The sequence below is a fragment of the Kogia breviceps genome, chromosome 6, assembly GCF_026419965.1.
Source record: "Kogia breviceps isolate mKogBre1 chromosome 6, mKogBre1 haplotype 1, whole genome shotgun sequence".
Lineage (NCBI taxonomy): Eukaryota > Metazoa > Chordata > Mammalia > Artiodactyla > Physeteridae > Kogia > Kogia breviceps.
Window position 1 is genome coordinate 63,402,627 of NC_081315.1, and position 27,188 is coordinate 63,429,814.

Genomic DNA, 27,188 nt, shown 5'->3' on the forward strand with positions numbered 1-27,188 from the left:
TAAAGCCAGAGGAACTCAAATAGAAAAACCAACAGGATTTGATGCTTGACTGAAAATGAAGGAGGAGAAATAAAAAGTACAGGATTCTTTTTGGGTCTCTGGGTTGGATATTCGGGTGAAAAACAATGTCACTTCCTGAGATACGAAATCGTACTGTGTTTATTACCATTTTTGTGAGATGGAGATAATAATACCTCCTGTACAGTATTTCTATGGTGACTAAAGTTTAGAACAGTGTCTGGAATCCATAAATATTAGTCATCATGATCATCATCACATGGATCATCATTATTGAGAAGGGTCTGAAGAAATATTCAGTATATTCAACATTTGTTAAATATACCTATAGGCCTGGAGCCCAGCAAAGGTCTAGGCTGGAGAGAGTAACTTTGTGGTACTTCAATTTAATAAAATCCATGGCAGTGGAAGCAGTTGCCCAGGGAAGGTAAGAAAAGGACTCAGGATAGACTTCTAGTGAACTGCTATTTGTGAGAATATCAAAGAAAGAGAAGCCAGTGGTGTGGACAAAGAAGGACTGATGAGAGATGGGGAAGAAGCAGCAGAGTGTGGGAGAGCAACCTTGAATATTCCAGAAAGGCTGGGGAGGATGGGAATGAAGAGACCACTTCATACAGAGGTCATCACTGACCTTCGCCAAGGCCTTTTCATTGAGTGATGGGAACAGATGTTACACAGAGGTGTGTTTAAGAATAAGGAGGAGGAGCGGGACTTCCCTGGTGGTCCAGTGGTTAACCCTGCACTTCCAATGCAGTGGGGGGTCAGGTTCAAACCATGGTTGGGGAACTAAGATCCCACATGCTGCACGGCCTGGCAAAAAAAAAAAAAAAAAAAAAGAGTAAGGAGGAGGAGACAAGCATGGCATACCTATGTAAATTAATTTTCAAGAAGCTTGGCAATGAAGAGGCGAAGGACAGAGAGGTGAAGTTGAGTGTGTTTCTGAGGAATCTGAATATATCTATTGGGTTAGGGAATGATAATGAAAGCTCAAAGTTCAAAAATATAAGAAAGAGGATGCTTGATGGAACTATTTTCCTAGGGTTCAGGGTTAGACAGGATGGGATCAGGTGATCAGATGGTTGGCTTAACTTTGAAGAGAGGGACAGCTTTTTCTTGACACTGGAAGGAAATGAGGATGAGGGCAGATTTAGCTTGCAGAGTGAGCCAGTAAAGTGAGGCAGGGTGCTGTGATGGCTGGTTTGCTCTGAAGGGAAGTGCAGATCACCTGCTAGGTAAGCAGAGTGGGAATTTGGTAGAAAGCTGGGGAAAAGTGATGAAAGATTCCAGGAGCTATTGAGCAGAATGAGAGGAAGCTAATCAAGACCCCTAAAAGGTTGTAGAGCCAAATTAAGGGCCCAAGTAAGAATGGAAGCCACAAGCTCGCAAGGCACCAGTCTGCACAGTCATGGTGACACAGCCTCACTCGGCAGTCGGATGGGATCTCCAGATTGAAGTGGGGATGGGGGCTTGATGGGAGGACAAGAGAGCCAGGTAACTGAGGTGCTGGTGAGACAGAAGTTTGTGAGGAGTCCAGACTGGGGAAAGGGGGAGGAAATCTGATCAGAAAGAAGCTCAGGACTCACAGGTAGTGGAAGAAGCAAAGACATCGAGGTTTGAGGAAGGTGAAGGGTAGATTTCTATCTGTCAGGGAAAGAGAATAAAGGAAGCAATGGCCACTGTGCACCGAGAGTGGGATTCGGAACTTAAGACCTATAGTGGTCGAAGAGTTTCCAATGATAAACTCCAAGGTGAGGCCACAGCGTTATATAGGAGGTGGCAGTCGCTGGAGCTGAGGACACTGAGGTATCTGGACAGAAGACTGAAGTCCCACAGGGAGGTCTATGGGTTTAGCTGGAGAAGATTGTGAGCCAGGTGCCCAAGGGCTGTGGGGAGGCTTCCTAAACAAGGACAGTAACAGTTCCCGAATGTCAATGAACAGTTACAAGTTTACAAACTACAAAAGGGCAGCTCTGAGATGTACTGGGAGAAAACCATCATAGCCAAAATGCCTAGGTTCTGGCCAATAGTATGTGCCTTGGAGTAGAAGTTGCTTCAGGTAGGGAGAGAAAGAAGACAGAAGATGAAAGTGTTGGATGGCAACATTACCTATAAAAACTGTGTGTGAGGGCTTCCCTGGTGGCGCAGTGGTTGAGAGCCCGCCTGCCGATGCAGGGGGCACGGGTTCGTGCCCCGGTCCGGGAGGATCCCACGTGCCGCGGAGCGGCTGGGCCCGTGAGCCATGGCCGCTGAGCCTGTGCGTCCGGAGCCTGTGCTCCGCAACGGGAGAGGCCACAACAGTGAGGGGCCCGCGTACCGCAAAAACAAACAAACAAACAAACAAACAAACAAAAAACTGTGTGTGAGACTTGCTTGTGAGGTGTGTGGGCTGGCGTGGTCAGGGGGGCTTCATGGAGACGATGGCAGCAAACAAGGCCCTGAAAGATAGAATGACCTGGTAGCAACTCCCAGTTGGAACACTGTGCCAGAGAAGTCTCAGAGATGGGAGTGAGCCTGGCAAAGTATCTAGCTAAAGGGTTAATACAAGATTTTAAAAATTGTATAAGAAATGTTTGTGGAGGGACTTCCCTGGTGGTCCAGTAGGTGTTAAGACTCCGCACTCCCAATGCAGGGGGCCCTGGTTCGATCCCTGGTCAGGGAACCAGGTCCTGCATGCCGCAACTAAGACCCGGCACAGCCAAATAAATAAGTAAATAAATAAATTTTTAAAAATAAAAAGGAGTTTGTGGAGAAAATGCAAGCTCTGGGGAGGAAGGAAAGAGAAAGAAAAGATCCATTCTTGAAGTAAGAGATTTACAGTGATTCTCATGCCTATGGTTTTCTTAAGGAAATATAGATTTTGGCTACAGGAACTACAGTGTTGTGAAAATGATCCAGGTTTGGCATCTGAAAACCTGGGTTTGAGTTTGGCTTCACCACTCTGAATTAGCAAGTCTGAGTACTCTGTGATTTGGGGACCATGACAGTCTCTTAGATCTTCAGTTTCATCCTACCTAATGTAAGAATTAAGACAGCTCCATGCTGGGAATACTCTCTGTGCAATTTACCTAATGATCTAACTTCGTTTTTTTCATGTGCTAAACGGAGATACCCCTTACCTCACAGGAATAGAGCTCAGGACGATGTTTAATACCTAGTTAAGTGCTGAATAATGTTGGTATTTTATCGGTTTTTAATCATACCAGAGAGATAGACTCCATGCAGTTACGAAACCTGCCTGGCCAGGACGCCAGGATACTTCTGGGGGGCCCAGACTGGGAAGAGACGCATCCCTGGGTGGGCTGGAGGAGGGAAAGAATTCTGGCTGCACCAGGATTCGTTTGCTCTGAAGGGAACTATGAAATAAAATAAAATCTCCTGCTCTCCTTTATCAGAGGTAATCATTTAAGGCAACTCCTTTGGCTCAGGAAGGAATGAGCTCTGCAGCTCTTGTGGATTAAAGGACGGGGGGTTGCCTCTTGGATGAGATGCATGGACAGCAATTTCAAATGTAAACCTCTTTCTGCTCCCAGAGTAAGAAAACCACTCATAGGCTTTAGATTTGAGTGATTTCAGGGGAGCATAAAGTTGGGAAGTTAGCCTCCAAGACTATGGGAGGATCAGTTTTGAGACACAGCAACACCACGTCATACTAGAAAATTAGTCTTCTCAGCTCCCTTCAATCACATGAGTGTCATCATCCCTGCTTCTGTACTAGACGGATTGGAAGATTTTCCCCATTAAGATTTTATAGTGGTGGATGAGGGGAAGCTGTTCCTCTGAAAGGAATGCTTCTATTGCTTTGGATGTGAAGAGAGGAAGGGTTTTTTTTTTTTTTAACAAAACCCCAGCCTTCCTGCTTAAGACTCTACCCCCGCCCCCATTTGCTGACCACTCTTCATAGAGTGCTCCAATTTGGCAGCAGGAAAATGGGCACTGGAAATAGCCAGATCTGAAGACCCTACTTCCTAGTTCACAGACAAGAGAGGGTCTACTCAGTGAAAAACCCAATCCAAACCTGACTGACATCACCGGTCAGTGACATGCGGCCCCCTGCATCTTTCCAAGTTATCTTCAGTTTGAATCAATTGAGTCCCTCCTTAAGCATCTATCGATTTAGCCTCCTCTAGAAGCAAGCACCGAGTTCAGCTCCACGGACAGAGGAGTGCATGGCTGTGCTCCTGGAACTCACAGCCCGGTAGGGAGGCAGAGAGGGATCAAATAATCACTACAGGGCGTGCATGCACAGACGCTAACCAGTGCTATGGAGGAGTCACTCCTTTTTACGACCCAGCCGTGACACGTGAACATTTGTCAGTACCTACACCACATCCCCCTTTGACCAACAGCTGCCTAGAAACGAGATCCACAAACCAAAACAAGGTCCACACTCCACCTCACTCTCTCTCCCTGCTCCCAAATCCCAGCTCTCTGAAATGAACAATCCCTATTGTTGTGGCAGAAGAAAGACAGTGCTGATGAGGTTTTCACCCACATCTCTTCCCGCTCTCCAGTCCCTGTCCTCCGCCAACACCCACCCCATTTTCTTTTAGGATAGTTATTTTGGTTTCCAAGGGCAGATGAACATAGAGAAGCCCTTATTTACTTCTATTAGCTGCTCTCACTGTTTCTGTTTCAATGACCTCTTTCTCTTCTTGCTGTGTCCGTTACCACAGGCTGCTCTTAAAGCAAAGGCCCTGTGGTTCTCTAGCTGGGAGAGGGCATTTGTCAATAGAGTTCAGGAATGTCAACAGGGTGACCCAGATTTGCAGCACCAGAGGGAAAACTCATTCATTGTTGAGTGTCCTATGTAATCAAATATAGCGTATTTTTTTAAAAAAATTACTTAATTAATTATTGACTGTGTTGGGTCTTCATTGCTGCGCATAGGCTTTCTCTAGTTACGGTTAGCAGGGGCTTCTCTTAATTGTGGTGCACGGGCTTCTCATTGCAGTGGCTTCTTTTGTTGCAGAGCACGGGCTCTAGGTGCACGGGCTCAGTAGTTGTGGCGTGCAGGCTTAGTTGCTCCACGGCACGTGAGATCTTCCCGGACCAGGGCTCGAACCCATGTCCGTTGCATTGGCAGGTGGATTCTTAACCACTGTGCCACCAGGGAAGGCCTAGCATATTCTTGATGTGGGAAACGGGTGTGTAGAAAGGTTAATTTCATGGAAATATTTATCATTGCTGAGGGGGACTCACTACGTAAGAACCTCAAGGTCAAGCAAATACATCTGTCCTAAGTCCTCAAATTAGAAACTTCTTAAATGCCCACCTATTCATTTCCAACCAAGGAAAGCACTGCATTGATTGTTCTTCAGAAAAATCAATCAACTCTATGAGAGGAAAAAAGGTATCCAAATATAAATAGGCTTGAGTTGTTTCTGTTATCTTTCTTCAAAGCTTTGGTACTATCCCAAAGTTGTTTTTGGTTCCTTCTGAAGACTTGTAGGTAACATACAAAGACACTGTGGGACAGGTAGATGGGTAATAGACTTCCAGAGCTGTAAGTGAAATTAGAGATCTAGTCCTACCCCCTCATTTTACAGGTGAGAAATGGAGGCAAAAGGAAATGGGGCGGTTTGACCAATGACAGAGAAGACACTAGAACCCAGCTCTTTGACTCTCAGATAGGTGGTCTGCTTCACTGTCACTCGTGAAGATGTAATTATAGCAACTGGGATAGAGTTGGGTCTCTTGTAGCTTTTTTTTTTTACACATATTCTTTATTTTTTTAATTTTTATTTTACATTGGAGTATAGTTGACTTAATTAAACTTAAAAACTTTTGCATAGCAAAGGAAACCATAAACAAGACAAAAAGACAACCCTCAGAATGGGAGAAAATATTTGCAAATGAAACAACAGGATTAATCTCCAAAATATACAAATAACTCATGGGGCTCAATATCAAAAAAAAAACCCCAAACAATCCAGTTATAAAATGGGTGGAAGACCTAAATAGACATTTCTCCAAGGAAGACATACAGATGGCCAAGAGGCACATGAAAAGATGCTCAACATCACTAATTATTAGAGAAATGCAAATCAAAACTACAGTGAGGTATCACCTCACACTGGTCAGAATGGTCATCATCAAAAAATCTAGAAACAATAAATGCTGGAGAGGGTGTGGAGAAAAGGGAAGCCTCTTGCACTGTTGGTGGGAATGTAAATTGATACAGCTACTATGGAGGTTCCTTAAAAAGCTAAAAATAGAACTACCATATGACCCAGCAATCCCACTACTGGGCATATACCCTGAGAAAAACTGTAATTCAAAAAGACACATGTACTCCAATGTTCATTGTAGCACTATTTACAATAGCCAGGTCATGGAAACAACCTAAATGTCCATCGACAGATGAATGGATAAAGAAGAGGTGGTAGGTATATATAATGGAATATTAGCCGTAAAAAGAAACAAAATTGAGTTATTTGTAGTGAGGTGGATGGACCTAGAGTCTGTCATAGAGTGAAGTCAGAAAGAGAAAAACAAATACTGTATGGTAACACATATATATGGAATCTAAAAAAAAAGGTACTGATGAACCTAGTTGAAGGGCAGGAATAAAAAGGCAGACATAGAAAACGGACTTGACATGGGGTGGGAGGGCGAAGCTGGGGTGAACTGAGAGTAGCATGGACATATATTACACTACCAAATGTAAAATAGTTGGCTGGTGGGAAGCAGCAGCACAGCACAGGGAGATCAGCTCAGTGTTTTGCGATGACCTAGAGGGGTGGGATTGGGAGGGTGGGACGGAGGCTCAAGAGGGAGGGGATATGGGGACATGTGTATGCATATGGCTGATTCTGTTTGTTGTGCAACAGAAACTAACACAGTATTGTGAAGCAATTATACTCCAATAAAGATCTATTCCAAAAAAAAAAAAAGAATCCACCTGCCAATGCAGGGGACACGGGTTTGAGCCCTGGTCCGCGAAGATCCCACATGCCGCGGAGCAACTAAGCCCATGCGCCACAACTACTGAGCCACAACTACTGAAGCCCGCGCGCCTAGAGCCCGTGCTCTGCCACGAGAAGCCCACGCACCACAATGAATAGCAGCCCCTGCTTGCCGCACTAGAGAAAGCCCATGTGCAGCAACGAAGACCCAACGCAGCCAAAAATAAACAAACTTATTTTAAAGAATGGACTAAATAAAATCAACAGGGTGTGCAGCTCCACTAAAAAAATGATCTCAGACATTACTGAGTAATGATGTTTATACAAAGTTATTCTAGGTGACTAACACTGTTTGCTAAATAAATACTTTAGCAGGTCTCTGGAAACATTAATCCAGAGTGTAAAAAACATGCACCAGTTAAACCAAAGTCTATTTCCTTTTGTTTGATTTTGTTAGGTTTTTCAAGGTCTGTCCCAACACCCTAAAACCCACACATTCCGTATCTCCCAGAGGGGAGAGAAAGCAAACAGCTGGAAATTTAGGAATGGCACAGTCTGACCCCAGTCAGCTCGTAGGTGCACTACTCAACCTGAACCTGAGTGAATGATATGGTCACCAAAGCCGAGCAGAGCAGACGCTACAGAAATGTATGTAAAACCAGTGTGCCAGGAAAAGTGGAACTATAAAGCTGATTTGAGCACTTTTTCTTTGTAATTTAGTTTGGTTAAAAGATTTGGAGCATTTATCTATTAGAGGAAACAGTTAAGAGCTTCTATGCATAGGCAGTCCTTCACTGAATAATTGGAGATGCTACCTGCCTATGACACCTTCAGCATCTGATGAACACCCTGATAGATTTCAGGGGTGACATTTGGGAATGCTGCCACCGCAGCAGTTGAACGACAAAGAGGGTGCATACGTATATATGTATGTCTGCACATGTAGATGTCCATTCCAAATGAAATCTCCACCATGGCTGAGCAGCCAACAGATGGCCATACAGTCATTCTGAGGTGAACACAAATCTGTTTCAGGAGACAAGTGGTTGTCAGAAAAGTGTTAACCAATCACCATCCTTCCCTTTATCTTTCAGGCAGGTGTTAAATAGAGCACATCTGGTTGCCAGTAATCCTACTGCATCTTTCTGTCCTCCAGCATACACGGGAATTTTCTGAATCCAAAGGAATATACAGGCTTGTTGGACTCTCAAGTCAGATGTAGAGCAGTTGTTTCCAACTTTCTCCTGCTGCCACACTATTAGAATGAACCACCATCTCCATCAGCCGTGCATCCCACACACATAGAGATTCTCAGACGGGGCTGAAGGTACATCCATCCCACCCAGCCCAATAGGTCATACGCAGAGTGGAGGAGAGGAGCCGGTGAAGTATAAGAAAGCACGTCCCAGAGACCTGATATGTCTCCCAGCCAACACCCAGCCCCACCTACCAGTTTCCCTCGCACCCCTTTACTTGTTAGCTTTTCTTCAGGAAAACAAACTGCTCTCTTCCCATAATCTCCTGTTATCTTCATACTTCAAGACTAAGCTCTATTTTGGGTTCAAGTCTTCTTACCTCCATCCACTTATAATAGCTGGTCAGATGTCAGTGGCAAATCGTTTTTTTAATACTCATACTTGTAAAATCTTTGGGGTTGGTCAGGGCTCCACTGCACCTATTCCTGTTTCTCATCTTTTGGAATGTGTTTTTGTAAAACGCTGCCAGTTTTGCCATTGTCATGTCAAGGTAATCATGCAGCCATAACACAAATCCTAACTGTAAGGGCAGTACATCAAAAAAATTACTAGAGGCCAGCCTGCTGTTCAGATGGGGTCTTGGGCTGACACCACAGTCGAGGGTCAGGTCCAGAAGGTCAAGTCACCACTTCAGTGAGTCATAGGACTTTCAGACCACCAAACTCCCAGGGAGCTGATATATCACCCCACTCGTGAGGCTCCAATGCTCATACATGTTATCAAGGTCCTCCTTTTTTAGTTATAAAACTATTTTTTTAATGTCTTTTTTTTGTCTGCATTGGGTCTTCGTTGCTGTGAGTGGGCTTTCTCTAGTTGAGTCCAGTGGGGGCTACTCTTTGTTGCTGTGCCCAGGCTTCTCATTGCAGTAGCTTCTCTTGTTGTGGAGCACGGGCTTTAGGCACTCAGGCTTCAGTAGTTGTGGCACGTGGGCTCAGTAGTCGCAGCTTGCGGGCTCTAGAGCACAGGCTCAGTAGTTGTGGTGCATGGGCTTAGCAGCTCCGTGGCATGTGGGATCTTCGCAGACCACAGTGCAAGCCTGTGTCCCCTGCGTTGGCAGGTGGATTCTTAACCCCTGTGCCACCAGGGAAGTCCCCATTTTTATTTTTAAAAGAGGGGTTTTATTTGGTGAGCAGGGAATTCCAGCAAAGGAAATTAAGAGGGTCTTGCAAACTATGTCACTTAGGCTGCAAAATGCCTGATGAACTGCACTTAGTCCTTGAAACAGCACCTGTCTTCAAAGCAGTCACACTTTTTATCTCCTAGTTTTCCAACTCACTTAGGTAAAATTGCTTAAACAATGAAAATTATTAGTATCTAATTCTCCTCAAGATTCTATGGGGACCATTATCTTTTGTTTATCACACTGTTCTTAAGACAGATTACAATAAAATCATTTGATGAAAATACTGTCTGAAAATATGTCGATTCAGGAGGCTGACAGATGTTAAAGCTTTCTTTCTGAACTTAAACCTCAGAGAAATAGGTAACTTTTTAAAAATGGATGAATAAATTTCTAAATATAAAATGGAGACAATTCAATCTTAAAACTCAAACAGAATATTGAAAACATTAACAGAAAAAAGTTCAATGCATCCTACAGAATGAAAATGCTCAGTCTTTTCCTATAGATACTTAAAACTAGTGATCCCACTTTTCATTAATATTTGCTAAAATCTATGTAGCCGCCTCTAGATTTAGTTATTTGTTCAGGACCAAAGTGAAGCCAAAGCCACAAAAAAATAGAGATTAAACTAAACTGTGAGTAGCTGTTTAAAAAAAAGACTACATACACATAAATAGGATTACACACTTTAATCTGATTGACATGGAGGAAGTAGGGAGGACATGAAAGAAATTTAGTTTCAGCTCTGCTTTACACATAACCAGAGGCTCCTTTTCCAAAAAGTAAACCTGAGGTTTCAAAAACCACATTTTATCAGAATACTTCAGGAAAGCATACTATGTGTAATCCAGGAAATACATTATTTGCAGCATAGGAAATCATCACAGGCAATAAAAGATTAAAACAAAAGAAAGCACCAGGGCTTTGAGCAGGTCTAAGGTGAGTATATCTGCAGAAACAATGTAAATGTTCTTGACTGGCTGCTATGGAAACATGCTAATGAGGACTGGTCAATATCTTATCATTTTTAAAAACATGTTTCTTTGGAAAAATGGCAATAGTGGCTGAGAGTGAAGCCATCCTTTAGACACCCAGCTTATTGGCCTGGGTGAGAACAACTTTGAGAACTGGCATAAAAGCAGAGGTCTCACTGAAGTTGCTGGTGCTAACTATGTGGGTATGGATGGTTAATCCTTCTGAGTAGTTTCGAGTCTCAATGCTCCTTGCGATGTTGTGTAAACCATTGATGATTGTTGGTGAAAGCTGAAATAAAGGTGGAATTGAGAGAGAATTAAATTAAGGAAGAATTCTCCATGAGACCCTCTATAAACATTAAACCCTGATATTTAAGAGGAGCTTGAAATAAACATTATTTTAACAATGTATAAACTGGTGAGCATTCCTAGAAAGCTTCTTGGACCAACCAACACTTAAGTTATAAAATGGAACCATGACAAAATGATTTATGTAAGGAATTATTTACGAATTATACATGTATGATAAGCCAGGTATTTCCTTACAGAAAAGCCAGATTTCCTTCCCCAAGTTGAAATGTTAATGTCTCTCTCCACTTAAGAGTTTTAATTCTTATTATTTTATTTTAGATAACTTAAATATTTTAAATAACTAAATTATTTTAGATACTGTCTCACACCTTTTAAAATTTTTCCTATGTACATGAAGGAGTTTAAAGATTCTTAATCATGACATCTTGAAGAAGGGGTCCAATTTACTCTAAAACCTTGTGGACAATAGAAACCTTGCACTTCTGGTCCACCGCCATTAGAAGGGCAACAGTCCTCATCATGTACTCAATTTGCCAGTTCTTAACTGCTTTTCATAATCCTGTCATCTCTTAAAATCATAAGACCTCTAGTTTTTTTTTTCCCCCCATGTCATTACTTGGCATACATGTCCATACTTTTCAGAGAAGACTTTATTTTGGATCAGTCCATGGGCCACGCCACTTCCACTGTCATATCAACTTTCTCTGGTTTGGTTCTCATGAAATAAATGGTTATTTTTAGCTGATGGCATTGATATGGGGAATGGGGAAGAGAAATGCAAAAATGCAAACATGTGAAAGGTCCCAATTCTTGTTTTCTTTCCTAGTGCTTTCATTAACAAAACAAAACAATTCTAGAAAGGAGTGGAGAGGTTGGGAGGGACAAGAGAACAGAACACACAGGGCATTTACTCCTTACTGCTGACCATCTTCAAAGTTACACACGTTGATTTGCTCAATTTGTGGCTATCTCTGGCTCTGCCTCTGTGTAATAGCTATTCTAAAAGAAAAGGTTCAGAGTCTTAGACTATGAGAGAGATTACAGATTTGGTCTCTGGAAAACAGAGTATCTGCCCACTCTCTGATTTCTTAATTCAAGGGACATATAAAAATGAATAGAAGGCCAGTTACTGTAGGACCAGTACAGGCCAGTTTGTATATCTGCCCTTTGTTATAAAAAAGGTTAAAAATTCTCTCTCCCTCTTAATCTCTCTCTCTCTCTCTCTCTCTCTCTCTCTCTCTCACACACACACACACACACACACACACACACACACACACACACACACACACACACACACACACTGTCCTATCCCCTTATCCCTGAAATGTAAGATTTAGACAGAGAAAAGCCCATTCTATGAACTGTCACGATCATTTGGCCCCAAGCATACTATATATTACGTGCAAGTGCTGATGAGACACTTATTTTACTAGCAACCAGGAATAAATGATTATCATAAATCCTTCTTTTACCCACAAACTTACTGTCTGTTCCCTAAGTTTATCATACAGAAACTCCAAACGTTTGCTGGCATCATCTAGCTTCCTCTTGGTTTGCTGCAGGAGAGAAAAAATAGGTATGTTATGTATGAACAATAACTTTATCCCAAGAACTTGCCTTATCTCATTTCACTAAACCTTACAGTCATGATGTTGGACAGTTTCATTTTATAAAGAAATGAAGATAGCTAAGACTGAGGAACTTGAACAGATTATTGTAACAGAGATCAGTAATCTATTAAGGCAGGGAGGGCAAGAAAGTGAGACCCTTCCTCCTAGTGTGCAAATTGGAGCACTGGCTGGATTTCATGGGGACTGCAACTCACTTGAGGTGTGTGAGTGTCCCTCTACACTATATCCACAAGCAACAGGAAGGGCCATCTGGAGGCAGCAATGGGTCAGTGTACTACAGAAAAGAAGGTCTAACAGTTACTGTAAATTAAATAAAATGAAAATTATGGGAGCTAGAAGGCAAACATACAGGTGAACTGTGGAATCTCAAAAGTACTACTTATACACTCAGTCACATTTGGTACATTTAATCCTATCTTATTCTGGGCCTTTAAAACACCAAAAAAAGGAGAAAATTATCTTTTGGTGACTTAAGATTATTAAGAGGGAAGTGTTAAAATGAGTTTTTAAATTAAGGAGTCCTCCTACCCTCATCCTAGTATTGTAAGTATAGTAAGAGAAAACTATCCTAAAAGTAAAGGTTTGAAATTATACTATGATTAACTTAATATCTACATTATACAACAGCCTTAAAAGTGACACTGCTTTTCAATATTTATTGAGGGACTACTATGTGCCATGCTGGGACAGTGTTGTGTCTCATGGATCTCATATTCTATTGTATGTCAGATGGTGATGAGTGCCATGAAGAAAAGTTAACAGGGTAAGGGGGTCAGCAGTGTTGGCAGTATGACGTGGTAAGGAAGTCCTGATGGCTAATGGGACATCTGAGCAGACACCGGGAACAAGTGTGCAAGAGCTAGGCAGTTCTGTGGGGAAGAGTTCCAGGCAGAAGGAAGCACAGGTGCAAAGTCTCTGATGCTGACACGTTCTTGGTATGTTTGAGGAGGGAATGTCAGTGTGTCAGAAGAGGAGAAGCCATCGAGGATAACCTTACAAACTAAGTTGTGCTGCAAAATTACTTTGTGCTGTTTGGACATAACTGAAGTGGAAATAAGAATAAAGTCATACTATAAACATGATTTCAAGTATTGATGAAAATGGACTTTTGTGGAGGGTTCAAAGTTAATCCCACCTAGCTACCAGCAGGAGTCCTGGGCAGTATTTGAACTTCCTCCCCAACTAGCGACAGGAACAGTTTGTCTTTCTCTTCTGCCCAGGGGTCCTGGGTAACCAGAAGGAAGGTGATATGGTGACCTAGAGGAGGTGAAGCTCAACAAAAATTTATTAAGCTAGGCCATGTACGAGGTGTCCTCCCAAACTCTATTTACATTAACTCATGCCTGAAGGAAGACTGGAGTTTTCCCCCATTTTTATTAGGATTCCTCCATTTTGTATGATGAGGACCTCTCTGCCTAGGAGACACTGTACACTTACCTGTTTAACAGCTTCACCTGTTCTCTGTTCCTAGCTTCACCTTTCCATCAATCCCAGAGTGCCAGGCGCTAAGGTTCATGCTAACCTTCCCCTGCCTCTGCCTTCAGGACACTTTCAGTACAGGGAGCTGCTTTCCAAAAGGCTAGCAGAAGGCTGCACATAGTGATACTCAATGTTTGATGAAACAACAAATTCCAGAAGCTGTTTTTTAAGCAGACAACTGGCCAGTGACTAAATAAACATATTTAATGTTTGTTGGCAGAAAGTGAAATTTCATCTAAAACAAAACTGGCTTTGTGGAATTTTTGTTGTTGCCAATACAGTCATCCTCTAATAAACTGAGTAAAATCAGTTACTTTGACTATGAATATGACTCCAATATCTAAAGCACTTAACTATTTTTAAGGTCTTTGCAAAGTTAAAGACTGTCTATCTACTTTTAAAAGCTTTGATGCAAACTCAGAAAGAAACACCAAATCTGAGTTTCACCATTCTGTTGTATTTTTGTGCTACGTACAAGGTTTGCCAATGAGACTCAGGGCAGCATAGTGGTTGAAAGCATGAATTCTGGAGCCAGACTAGGTTCGAATGCTGGCTCTGCCTTAATTATTACATAACTGCTTTTTGCCTTAATTTCCTCCTCTGTAAATAAATATGACAAACCTACCTACCATGAGGTTGTTTTAAGGATTAAAGTTATATGTAAAAAGCAGTTGAATGTGTTTTTATATGTACAGCAAACTATATATAAGTGCTAGCTTTACTGCTTTTGCATAAACTTTCAAAATATATCTTGTAAGACTTCAAGCAATCATTATAGAAGCGCTCCATAAGGGATTCTTTTAATTAAGCAAAATTAAAAATACATACAGGATCTGTGGCTGAAGAGAGGCAGCGCTGAATAAGATCCTCAAATGTGGTCTTTAGGATGAGGTGTTCATCTGGAATAGGTTTCTTGGTAATTTTTTCTGTTGGCAAAGACTGCACATGCTGGAATAAATAATACCATAAAATGACTAGAAATGACCAGAAGCTACCTATACACAAAGCCCTGAATCTGTGATAAAGAGAAACCAACGACCTTGTAGACAGGCTATTCAAAATCAAATGAAAAATTAACATGTGAAATCACTTGGGATAAGCAAGCATAAAACTCAAGACATTCAGTAGAAGATACAAGTACTCTCGCTACAGCTTCTATTTTCAAAAACAGGATTGGATATAAAGTATTTGATTAATTATGGAACATATGTTGATCACTATTTTATATAACTGATGGGAAGGAGACCTGTGCCAGTAGGAAATAAAAAGAACAATGCATTTACAAAGTTGGCTGGTTGGAGTGGCTGCTTGCTTTGCTTGTTGGCTCATTTTTGATTATCCTGACATTCTTCTGTTCTTTGGTTTACTCTTGGAGGGTATTAACTGGGCTATTATCAAACTGCAAGATTAAACCAAAGATTAGGATAGAAGAGTCCATGATCTTACTGAATGTACAGATGGGAAACAAAGAAGGAATGTGTAAGTGTCTAAAGTTTTGACTGATTAGTTCATTCATAGAAAACATTAAGCAGTTATGTATTAGGAATTGGCTAGGTACTGGTGAGCCAACATGGAAATGATCTCATCCCTCAGGGAGTTTACAGGCTGATGGAAGAGAGAGAAAGTTTAAAAATGTCATAAATGTATGTCAAATAGCAAACTGTGGTTAAGTTAACATCACTGGAATCAAGACAATATAACTGAGATTTAACTGAGGGGAGGGCTCTTTAAGGAAGTTATATCAGAAGGATAAGTAGGAGTTAACCAGTTAAATGGGGAAGGAAATGCATTCCAGACAGAAGAACTTGTACACAGGAAGGATCATGATACAAGGGACTGAAAGGAGGTCACTGTAGCTGGAGCAGAGAGAGCGAGCAAGGAGGAGTATGAGCTGAGAGATTCCAGACAATGTGAAATATTTTGGTCTTTATCCTGAGAACAATGGGAAGCTGTAACGTTTTAAGCAATGAGGAGGTAAGACCAGATAAGAGATGGGTCAAAGTAGATGCTGGCAGACCAACTAGAGGCTCCTGCACTGCTTAAGACTGGAGATGAAGGTAGCATGGACTAGACTGGAAATGTAGAGAAGGGATTTGAGAGAGATTTTGAAGTAGTATCAGCAAGATTGGGGGATAGCTCTGAAAAACAGGTTAAAGGAAAAAGAATATGAAGACAATGCCCAGGTTTTTGGCTGGATTAAACAGGAAGGATTATGGTGCCATTAATTGAAACAGGACACACCAAAAGACGACTAGGTTTGGGAGGAAGACTATGAATTAGATTCTGGATATGTTAAGTGTGAGGTGCCTCAGAGACATCCAAGTGGACAGGAAGCTGGATATTATGGCCTGGCTGAACACACACATCCATGCAGCTCTCCCTTTCAATGGTAACTGAGGTTCTGGTCCAGATGAGTATAGCATGAGCACCCAGGTCTAAACAAAAGTGAATGGCTTCACAAACACCACAGACTTGTAATTATAAAAAATTAACAGTGAATCGTTATAATTTTATATATTCTTGTGGAAAGAAGAAGGTCTTCCTATCTCCATCAAAACACTTGTTTTTATAATGCAACTGTTAATGTTTATAAGTTCCTTAGGCAGAAATCTCTTAACAGCAAAACATACTCTTGTGGTAGAGATATAATCTTTACAAATTTGACTTCAGAGAGTCAAAGACAATAACAGACAGAAGAGCTAGTTTTATACTTGGGCAGGAATTTATTTCATCTTATGTTGAACTGTAACCCAACCTCTTTACTTTACATGAGTAGATCAAAACATTTATCTTTGTATGTCTAAGTCAGTTATATGGAAATATGATAGACTTTTCATCATCTAGAGCCCTGCCTACTAGCTGTTTGTATGTGAAAAGCAAGCACAAAATTGTATCTCCATCTAAAGATATGGCTATCTTATTAGCTCTTACACATACACAAGAAAATATACAACTCATTACATTTTTATTTTATATTTTAAAGGAAAAAACCTTTGGAAACAGCTTCTGCTTAGCAACCTTGGATGCAACTGATCTTAAATTGTGGCTACTGATTAGATCAAATGAAATACTGTAATTGCCAAGTTACTGTTAACATATACCAGTAAATATATAAGCTCCTTCTAGAAAGTTTGTATATGGGCTTGTCATTGAAAAATAATACACATACATGAACAATCTTTAAAAAAAGTTATTTTTAAGTTGTCTAAATTGAAATCAAATTGAAATAATAAAGGTATAACCATAAAAGTTAAAATGTTAAGAAAAAATATCGAAATAGAGCCATCTCCCACTTCCACAGATTTACTGTTACCTGCATGGTATTTCCAATAGGAGCCCCAGGGGCACCTTCAATATTGGGCTTTGAAAAAGACGGAGGCATGCCTGGTTGACTGAGGGGTTGCTGTATGCCGTGGAAGGGCTGGCCACCTGGAAGGTGTGGCTGTGGGAATGAAGCTTGGCTTGATAGTGGTACTGGAGCTGAAGGCTGTTGCTGCAGCATCTGTGACTGGGGGTCACCCAAGGGGTTCATGATTGGTGATGTGATAGGAACAGGAGGCGTAAAGTTCTCAGGCATCTTTTAAAAGAAATAAAAGGCACCAAGAGTAAGGAAAAAAATGGGATGATGACATTTCCTCAGCTTTAAATAAGGGAGTTAGCCATTTGCAGCAACATGGATGGACCTAGAGATTATTACATTAAGTGAAGTAAGTCAGAAAGAGAAAGACAAATACCATATGGTTATCACTTATATGTGGAATCTAAAATATGACACAGATGAACCTATCTATGAAACAGAAACAGAATCGGGGACATAGAGAACAGATTGGTGGTTGCCAAGGGGGTTGGGGGAGAGTTTGAATGGGAGGGTGGGGTTAGCAGATGTAAGCTTTTATATATAGAATGGATAAATAACAAGGTCCTACTGTACAGCACAGAGAACTATATTCTATATCCTATGATAAACCATAATGGAAAAGAACATGTTTTAAAAAGAATGTATATACACATACATGTATAACTGAATTACTTTGCTGTATAGCAGTAATTAACACTGAAAATCAACTATACTTCAATAAAAAAATTTTTAAAAATAAATAAGGGAGTTAGACTATTCCATGGTTAAAAAAATTTTTTTTTAGTAACAGTAGAACACTTTTTAAAATGAAATTTTATGCAGAATTCTAGAGAAAAACATAAAATTAAAGTTAATCTGGCTAAGAGGGCTGGGAGCTCAAACCTGGACCTTTGTTTCCCCTTTACCTTCCACACTTATCCCATAATGGGCCAAAACCATGGTGTTTTTGAAAGAGGATGTCAAAGTCTGGAGAATTACATCTAGCCATACTGGGATCAGATATGCCAAATATGTGTTTGTATGTGTTTAATGTGATCAGATGCAATACCTTTTTCCTAGATCATTAAGTGATACCTACTTAGTGATCAATCACACTCAAAGTAGTAGATTAAATTTCTGATTATCAATGACCTAATTTTGGGGGGTGGTTTGCTCATTTAGTATCTCCCAATTTTATATTCTGGCCTCTCATTACTATATTTGGGGGGCAGAAATCACTAGGAGGAAAAAAAAAAAAGGCTTGGGGTAAAATAAGGAAAGAAGAATCTTAAGTTATGCTCTAATAGCTCTCAACAGTTATTAACATCTAAATGATGCTCAACTACAAGGCTATTTCTTTTCATATTACATGTGATGGACAAAAATAGTCCAAAATATAATTACAAATTCATGATTACTGTTAGAACCCCAAACCAAAGTAACTCCTAAAAAAAAAAAACATTTGAGAAGCATGAAATTTTGTTTCCTACTCTTTGAAAAAGATCTGCTGGGAATTTACATCTTGTTTTTTAAAAAGGGTTTAATTCATACCACCATACTATTTTGTACTTTCTTTCCTTCCCTTCATGGATTAGAAGATGTAAGTTGAAATACACATATTAAGTATATCAGTCAGTCAGCTTTGCCTTTAAAGGAACAGTGAAGTGTGGTGTGCTTCAGGTGGCTACATGATTGACAGGACACCTGTAAGCAACTGGATAGACATATTTTTCTAGTACCTTCTTCTTCTTGGGTACTCTGTTCAAAGCTGGAGGATCATTCCAACCATTCTGAGAACCTATAACAGACAATAGAGGGTATTTTCCTTTAGAATCCTGAAAAGAAGAAAACTAAATTGTATCCATCATATAATAATACCTTCAAATTTTACTTTCACCCTGAGATAATTGTCACAAAAGTTTTACCAGCCGAGCTGCTGGGATCACTATGTAGTCCTGGACTCTCAAACTCATTAACTCTTCTAATCACGGAACCTTGGCTTAGAAAGCAGCATATCTTGACATTATTTCCTTTTAAAGTGAAAGAGTTGTACTAAATTTAAGGATAGTGAAGTTTTTATGTCTATATTGGCATATAAGCTTCAAACAATTCTCATAATAAAGAAAAAATAAATCACCTGAGTCTGCTAAAAAATAAAAGTCTTCTGATATATTCAACCCACAAAGAAAGAATAAAAGTAGCAATCTCTTATTTCCCCAGAGAGCAATTCAGCATACCCAAATCATCCACATGGTGGAAACAGTTAAAAAAACAGAGCTCAACTACGCAACACCAGTATGTTTCATCATCTTTGCATTAAGAACAACCTATAAAGTAGAAAAAGGCATCAAATATCTGTGGTAAGTTGTTTTTTTTTTTTTTAATACCACACACACATGAAAAATTTCCAGGCTGGCAGCAAATATAAAATTAAACTACTGTCACCTTTAGGAAATCCCCCCCCCCCCAAATCTCCCAAAACCTGTCATCTCAAAGTGAGAAATGAACAGGAGTAGCAGAACTCATTAAGGTACTTAATGCCTGTATCTTAAAAAAATTTTTTTTTAAACATCTTTATTGAATGCCTGTATCTTTAAAGAAAAAAGGAATAAAACATGCCAGAGATACGATAATTACTAAATCAAAATATAATCATTTTATATCTTATTAAGTTTTGTGTATGTGTATATGTAAAAGCAAAAAATTCTTCTTTCAATAAATTAAATTCTTTCAGTATTTTACTTTTGCTTGTTTTATTGATATCCACGATATTAAATCACAACAAAATTGCTTAGCAAACCAAAGAACATAATGTCATAGAAATTTTTAAAAAACAAGATCTTCTCCTAACCAGCATGCACTCATTTGCCTTGATTTTAAAAGTAGAATTAATTTTCTACAAGGTGACTAGGAGACAGAACGCCAAATGAGCCTCAAAACACTCAAGAGCTAATCACAAAAAATTAAACCACATGCTGCTATTTGCTTAACAAATTCTTAAAGTTCTCATTATACACAGACTAATCATTCAAATCTCTCCCATCACCTTCTAATCTTTCTTATATCTAAGACAATCTTGGTACAGCCTTGTCTTTCAGTCTATATAAAATAGACAACTTTTATGATTCAAGATCATTTGTGTCACTGTTAATTCAATCAGTTCTAAGATTTGATCAGATTTAGGATATTGTCAGCTTTAAAGTTCACATGCATAATTGTGAATATCCATTCATTAATTAGAGTCAGTGATTCAAAGATTTCCAAAGATATATTTTATAACTAATTCACCTTCCAACATAGATGCCTGGTCTTGTATAGACTGATTTTCTGTAGACAAAATGTAAAAGTCACTTAAACAGTATTATCATCAAAGACATTCTAAACTCATTTCTATTTGAATTTTTGAATTTTATTTTATTTTTTATATAGCAGTTTCTTATTAGCTATCCATTTTATACATATTAGTGTATATATGTCAACCCCAATCTCCCCATTCATCACACCACCACCACCACCCCTACCCCACCACTTTCCCCGTCTTGGTGTTCATACATTCGTTCTCTACATCTATGTCTCTATTTCTGCCCTGCAAACTGTAAACTCTACTCATTTTATAATTGTTTCTCCTCCCTCCATCAACCCCAAGAAAGAACAAACTAATTTTATACGGGAATAAAACTTACTTTTTAATCAAGTCACATGAAATGGTTTCTATCTAATTAAGAAAGTAATCAGTTTGTGGGCAAAGCTAATTCATTTAAATGTCAGATTCAATTAACTCTTAAACACTACTTTTTTCTCTCACTGTGCCAGCTGTCTCTTTTAAGAGAAAATTTTGTTCCTTCCTATTTAAAACAACATTATTTCCCTAATTGTTTGCACAGATTATTTTTCTACTATTTGATCAATGAAGCTCAGTAATATCATGGTGCGGGGAGGGCTGAGAGCACTTCCTAACATATTGTAACTGTGTCCATTTTAGTATTTTTTAAAGCTGTGAATCCAAATCAGTTGAAGATCTTGTAAAAATGCAGATTCTAATTCACTAGGTACAGCGTAGGACCTGAGATTCTATTGCTTCAGCCAGCTCCCCGGTAATGCCAATGCTGCTGGTCCAAATCCTCTTTAAGTAGTAGGGTTTTAAAGAGAAATGGGAGGATTTCTACATTGTCCTGCAGACCTCAACACTACATTGTTAAAGATAATAAGCATGTTAAACGATCTTAACAAGAGTTGCTACTTTACTGCTGGATCTGGGAAGCCCCAAGGATCTGCATTCTGGAGGAACTGTAATTTCTGGGGTCACACCATGAATATGAGCTTAAATGGGAACAGGCCCAGTAAATATGTAACCATCTCATATGGTCTTTTCTATAAGAATATACAGATTTGCAGACTGTTTAGCACAAATCTTCCAGAAATCACTACTTCTCTTAAAAGAACTGAAGTTTCTGGCAGTGGACAAGAGGAAAGAAGGCTGAGAACTAATACAGCAATTCCAAAGTTGTCGGATATTCAGGACTGGTCCAGGCCCAGCCTCCAATCAAAAGCATGCAGTGTAGATACATCACATGCACATACAACTTATGGGAATTCAACTATCTTCACTTGAGGAGAGAGGAATCAAGAGAATATAGCATTAACTAGTGAGTTCAATTCAGTTTGAGCTCTACTCAAGCACATGCCCCAGAGAAACTGTGTGGTGGGAGAACTAATCCCACAGTTGGAAGTTTCACTGTATGGAGCTAAGGATAGATGTTTTTCATACAATATGGCTTCTAACCACAAGCAATTTCTTCATGAGGGCTTAAATGAAGAAAGGGGTGATCACGGATAACTGACTCCAAGTGATTTCTTATTTTTGTCTTAAATGATGACTTTACAATTTAACTCCCCATGCAAGATATGACCTCATAGCACTACAGTTAATAAATCCCTGGGAGTCACTGTGTGTGCATTATGACAGAGGACAGACCTGACTTGCAACTACTGATGTACTCTCTAGCACCAGACTTCAGCTTCTGGACTGAGGGGGACAGTATACAGTCCATCCCCAGGATCTACACCTGCAGATTCAACCAACTGAGGATCAAAAACATTCAGGAAGGAAAAAAATCCAAAAAGTTCCCAAAAGCAAAACTTGAATTTGCTGCAAGTATTTACACAGCATTTACACTGTATTGGATATTATTAGCAATCTAGACATAAAAGTATATGTGCGTAGGTTATATGAAAATACTATGCCACATTATATAAAGGACTTGAGCATCCTTGGATTTTGGTATTGGGGCAGGGCAGGGGGGAGTCGACGGTGTGAAAAACCTAAAAGTACTGGAGGTACCCTGGCCTCGATCGTTTTTTTTCAGGGAGCAGTCTCAACAACATGCCTCCTCTCTAGCCCTATGAAACGTGGGAGCAGAAGCTGAGACCAGTTTTTCCTCTAACCTCTCATGGCAGTGATCTTAGCCTTGGATATTGAAGCCTGAGGGGGTTATCCTGATTTCACCAACTATTAGCAGCAGAAAAAAGTATGTGGAACAATTTCATATGACCCTTTGGTAGAATGACATCAAAGTTATAATGAAATCAAATTAAATTGAAAGTTATGAGTAAAACTCAATGAAATAAGAAACAAAAAGATTTTCAACAGGAACATATAGCCAGTTGGCTATCCCTCATAACTTGAGGGTAGGCTGCCTGTTGAACTAAAAATAACGATTGTACAATAATCAAAGATCCCACCAAAATATATGCCTAACTGGCCCCTCCTAACCTCAAACCATGCAATATTTTTAGCAATATGTTTTATTTCAGCCCAGAAAATCCTTGTTCAAATCTCTGATCAATTTAACAGTTTTATCTTATCTATGATTCTAACCCCTCAATAGTTTTGCTTTTATATCTTTAAATTGTTTAAATATGACTTTTTAAAAACACAATTAAATTGACCTCTACTTTATGGAGACACACTTTAATAGGAACAATAGGTAAAGCAAACTAAAGGAAGAATATGAATATCTACAGGAGACAGTATTATGGAGGTTCATTACAGATGTGCAAAATGATACTCTTGGTCAATATTTTTTGAAAAACCTAACACATTCTAATCTTGGGACATAATTCTCTCATAAAACTAGTAAGGGAAGATAATCTTTTTTACCTTTTCAAAAAACCTTAAAAATGAGCATAAATCTCTCTCTCTCTTTTTTTTTTTTTTGCGGTACACAGGCTTTTCTCACTGTTGTGGCCTCTCCCGTTGCAGAGTACAGGCTCCGGACGCGCAGGCCCAGCAGCCATGGCTCACGGGCCCAGCCTCTCCGTGGCATGTGGGATCCTTCCGGACCGGGGCACGAACCCGTGTCCCCTGCATTGGCAGGCGGACGGACTCTCAACCACTGAGCCACCAGGGAAGCCCCTTACTCTCTTTTTAAACATGACAATGACTTTAAAGAACACTGAAAAATGGTTCATGGTGTAATATTAAGGAAAGTAGTAAGACTGTAAATTATGAGTGTATGTGGGAGTTATGATCTCAATTCTTTAAAAATGCATGCATACAATAAGATATTACTATCTTCACACCCATTAGAATGGCGAGAATTAAACACAAAAGCAAAATACAGAAAACAACAAGTGTTGGTATGGATGTGGAGAAATTGGACCCTTACGCATTGCTGGTGAAAATGCAAAATAGTGCCACCACCTCAAAAAATTAAACACTGAATTACTATTTGATCTAGTAATTCCATTTCTGGGTATATACCCAAAAGAACTGAAACCAGGGACGTGAACAGATATTTGTACACTCATGTTCATAGCAGCATTACTCATGACAGCCAAAATGCCCATGTACAGGTTAATGGATAAACAAAATGTGTTTTATACATAAAGTGGAATATTACTCAGCTTTAAAAAGGAAATTCTGATACATGCTATAATATGGATGAATCTTAAAGACAGTGAAACAGCCAGATACAAGAAGAAAAAACTGTATGACTACTTATATGAGGTACCTAGAATACATACGTAGAGACAAAGTAAAACGGTGGTTACCAGGGGCTGGGGAAAACGGGGAGTTTTTAATGGCTACATAATTTCAGTATGGGATGACAAAAAAGTTCCGTAGTTAGTGGTGATTATTGTACAATAATGCAAATGCACTTAATATCACTTAAAAATTATTAAAATGGTAAATTTTATGTTATGTATATTCAACATTAAAAGAACTTTAATACATGCATACATGCATATATGTGTACGAAGGGAATAAATACACCTAAATTATTAGTGCTTACATATGGGTGACAGACTTGCAGATAATTTTAATTTTATTCTCTATACTATTTGAGGTCTTTCAAAATCCTACAATAAAAAAATTAATAAAAATCAAGGGAAAATTAACTTAAAAACTGAATATGGCATGTCACTGGATTCTGGAGACCCTTATCCACCTTAGTGTAGGGATTAGTCCTCCACATGGTCTTTAGGGAAGGAAGAGAGAAGCGCTTGGTCTCACATACAGAAGTGGAGTTGCTACCATCCTTACTCGAATCTCACTTCTCACTGGGAACCTTCTCAAGGTGTTCTTGCATAATGGTAGGATCTAGGCACTGCCTAAGATACTTTCAGTGGATTCACAGAAAAATATTAGTGCCAATGGTATGGAGACTTTTGGCTAAAAGATAATTTGAGACGGACAGAACAGAGCATCCTTGTTAATCATATACCTCCCCCTTCCCCGTTAGCCTTGCACGTCACATTTTTAAAAAGGCATCACAAAATTAACAATTTAAATTTAGAGAGAATGAATCCTTAAGGTCATTTTCCAATGACACGAGATAAAACAGGTTTATCCAAAGAAAAATAAGGAAGGCTATCATGCTCCTTTCCTTTGTTTAAAGGGTTAAAAACCAGGTACTTATAGTTTGACTATGGAATGTTTATGAAAATTAAAAAAAAATTTTTTTCAGCACACTGTTTCACGAAAATATGCAATATCATGCCCCTTCAAGACTCTTCTGTGTGAAGGAGCACAAGACTATATATATATATATATATATATATATATATATATATATACCCAAATTAATATATATAATTAATTATATATAATTATATATATTATATTAATTATATATAAAACTATATATAATTAATATATATATTATATATATAATATATATACCCAAATTAAATTTTCCATTGTTTAACGAAATCAATACTGTTTACTCAAACACAGCTTCATGAGAGCTTGTCATTTTATCAGAAAATTTTTCTAAGTAAACTTCTTGGGCCTTCACATTTGAAAGTGAAGTATTAGTAACAAGTATACATTAAACCAGGGACAAAACAAAAAGGTGGGGGGATACAAGCAGTATCTTACTTATCCTGGACAGTAAAGCTAGGAAAACTTCCTGCTTTTTGTGCTGTCACCACTGAAACATGTTGCACTATACTAACTTAGGCTGTTAGCACTTTGTACCTAGAACTTGGAGACAGCCTGTTTTCCTTGCCTCTGATTCTGCCATGCTGCCGTTTTGCAGAACCATCTCCAGATTAACCTCCCTAAATAAAGTACCACTTTGACCATGCCTCTCAGTAGTTCAAACTCCTCCACTAGAAATTTTCTTCTTACTGTATGAAGTATAAATTTCTTGCCCTGACATTTAATGTTTTCCAAAATTTGGCCCAAATACAAACTTTATGTTCCAACTTACAACAAAGCTATGTGCTGTTCACCAGAAATAGAAATGTACTGTACTTTTCTGCCTTCCTACCTGTGCCTAGAATAATTCTGATTATAGACTGAACAGGTTCTCATTAAGAATTTACTGAATGAATGTTTTGATGATTGCAACATGAGTTTCTCTGAGCAGTGTGCACATAATTTTGTGGTTCACTAACAGTTACAGGGCTTGAAAATCCTAGTGTCTATCAAGAAGAATCCACCAGACAAGTGGAATTTCCAAGTCCCGTAGAAAACCATGATATAATAATCTAAGACAAAGATAAAACTTTTAGTCACAGTTATCTGTATAACCTAAGCAAACTTTTTAGGAAATCAAAAAATAAGGTAAAGCTCTGTTAATTAAAATATAGGGACTGCTAACATGCAAGAGGTAACAGAGCAGCTAGCTTAGTGCATGCTGAGTATTGAAAAGCGTATGGCTTCATCTTCCTATTAGTTACTCTGCTTCTCAGCCAGGTTAGAGCACTGTTACTCTGTACATAAGCAAAGACTTTATTATATGGCCAAATGCCCTTCAGCTTAAGGAGGAAAAATATACCCATGCAAATATTTAACTTAGATGATGAAGTAACAAATGCTTAAAATAGTGATGCTAAATGTTTCTGTTAATTCCAACACTGATAGCTATTTCTACCCCTTTCATCAGGACTAGACTATTTGGTAAAGAAGAATGAACATGCGCTTTGAAGACTGAGAGAATGGGGTATCTCAGTTGTACCTCAACTTGGAGACTATCACTGTGCAATCATGAAAACATTATATATAACCCTAGGAAACTCAAGCTTCCTCATGGCAATTTTTTTTTTTTTTTTTTTTTTTTTGTGCGGTCGCGGGCCTCTCACTGTTGTGGCCTCTCCCGTTGCAGAGCACAGGCTCTGGACGTGCAGGCTCAGCGGCCATGGCTCACGGGCCCAGCTGCTCCGTGGCATGTGGGATCTTCCCAGACCGGCGCACGAACCCGTGTCCCCTGCATCGGCAGGCGGAAAATATATGGCAGTGCTGGTACATGTCCAATGTATGTTCAATAAATGATAATTCACTTTCCTACTTCCCTGTACCACTTTCTTATGTGGGGATTTACTTGAATCCATCTTTCACTCAAGCTATTACCCAACTATTCAGAATGTATACTGTTTTCACTCATCCAGGTTTTAAAAGGTAATTTTTTGAACTCTACAATTGAATTAACACTCCTCTCTAAATACCAACCTATTGAAATATCTGTATTGAAAATTATACAAATTTGTGCAGTAAAGGCTGATACATATTGTTTGTATGATTGTTGGTACTTTGGACTTTAACATTATATATCAAAGAAGAGAGAAGGAGATATGTGTATAATTCTGGATCCACAAGACTTCCAAGAAAAAAATACTTCCTCAATAAATCCTATTATATGAT

General features: G+C 39.2%; 1 protein-coding gene across 30 annotated transcripts in view; it reads right to left on the reverse strand.

Moving 5' to 3' along the window:
* Positions 1 to 9,976: 9,976 nt before the first annotated feature.
* The window catches only part of SEC31A (SEC31 homolog A, COPII coat complex component), a 65,627-nt gene continuing 48,415 nt past the window's right edge, over positions 9,977 to 27,188 (reverse strand). For 12 of the 30 annotated variants that reach the window (XM_067035938.1, XM_067035932.1, XM_067035955.1 and 9 more), the window contains 5 exons: positions 18,778 to 18,836; positions 17,015 to 17,278; positions 14,530 to 14,649; positions 12,076 to 12,147; positions 9,977 to 10,565 (listed from right to left, as the gene is read on the reverse strand). In XM_067035938.1, coding sequence (XP_066892039.1) covers positions 10,386 to 10,565; positions 12,076 to 12,147; positions 14,530 to 14,649; positions 17,015 to 17,278; positions 18,778 to 18,836 — 695 coding nt within the window. In that variant the 3' untranslated portion in view covers positions 9,977 to 10,385. Of the gene's footprint in view, positions 10,566 to 12,075; positions 12,148 to 14,529; positions 14,650 to 17,014; positions 17,279 to 18,777; positions 18,837 to 20,326; positions 20,366 to 27,188 lie in introns of all 30 variants that reach the window. The other 18 variants (XM_067035930.1, XM_067035942.1, XM_067035936.1 and 15 more) reach the window with 3 other exon arrangements.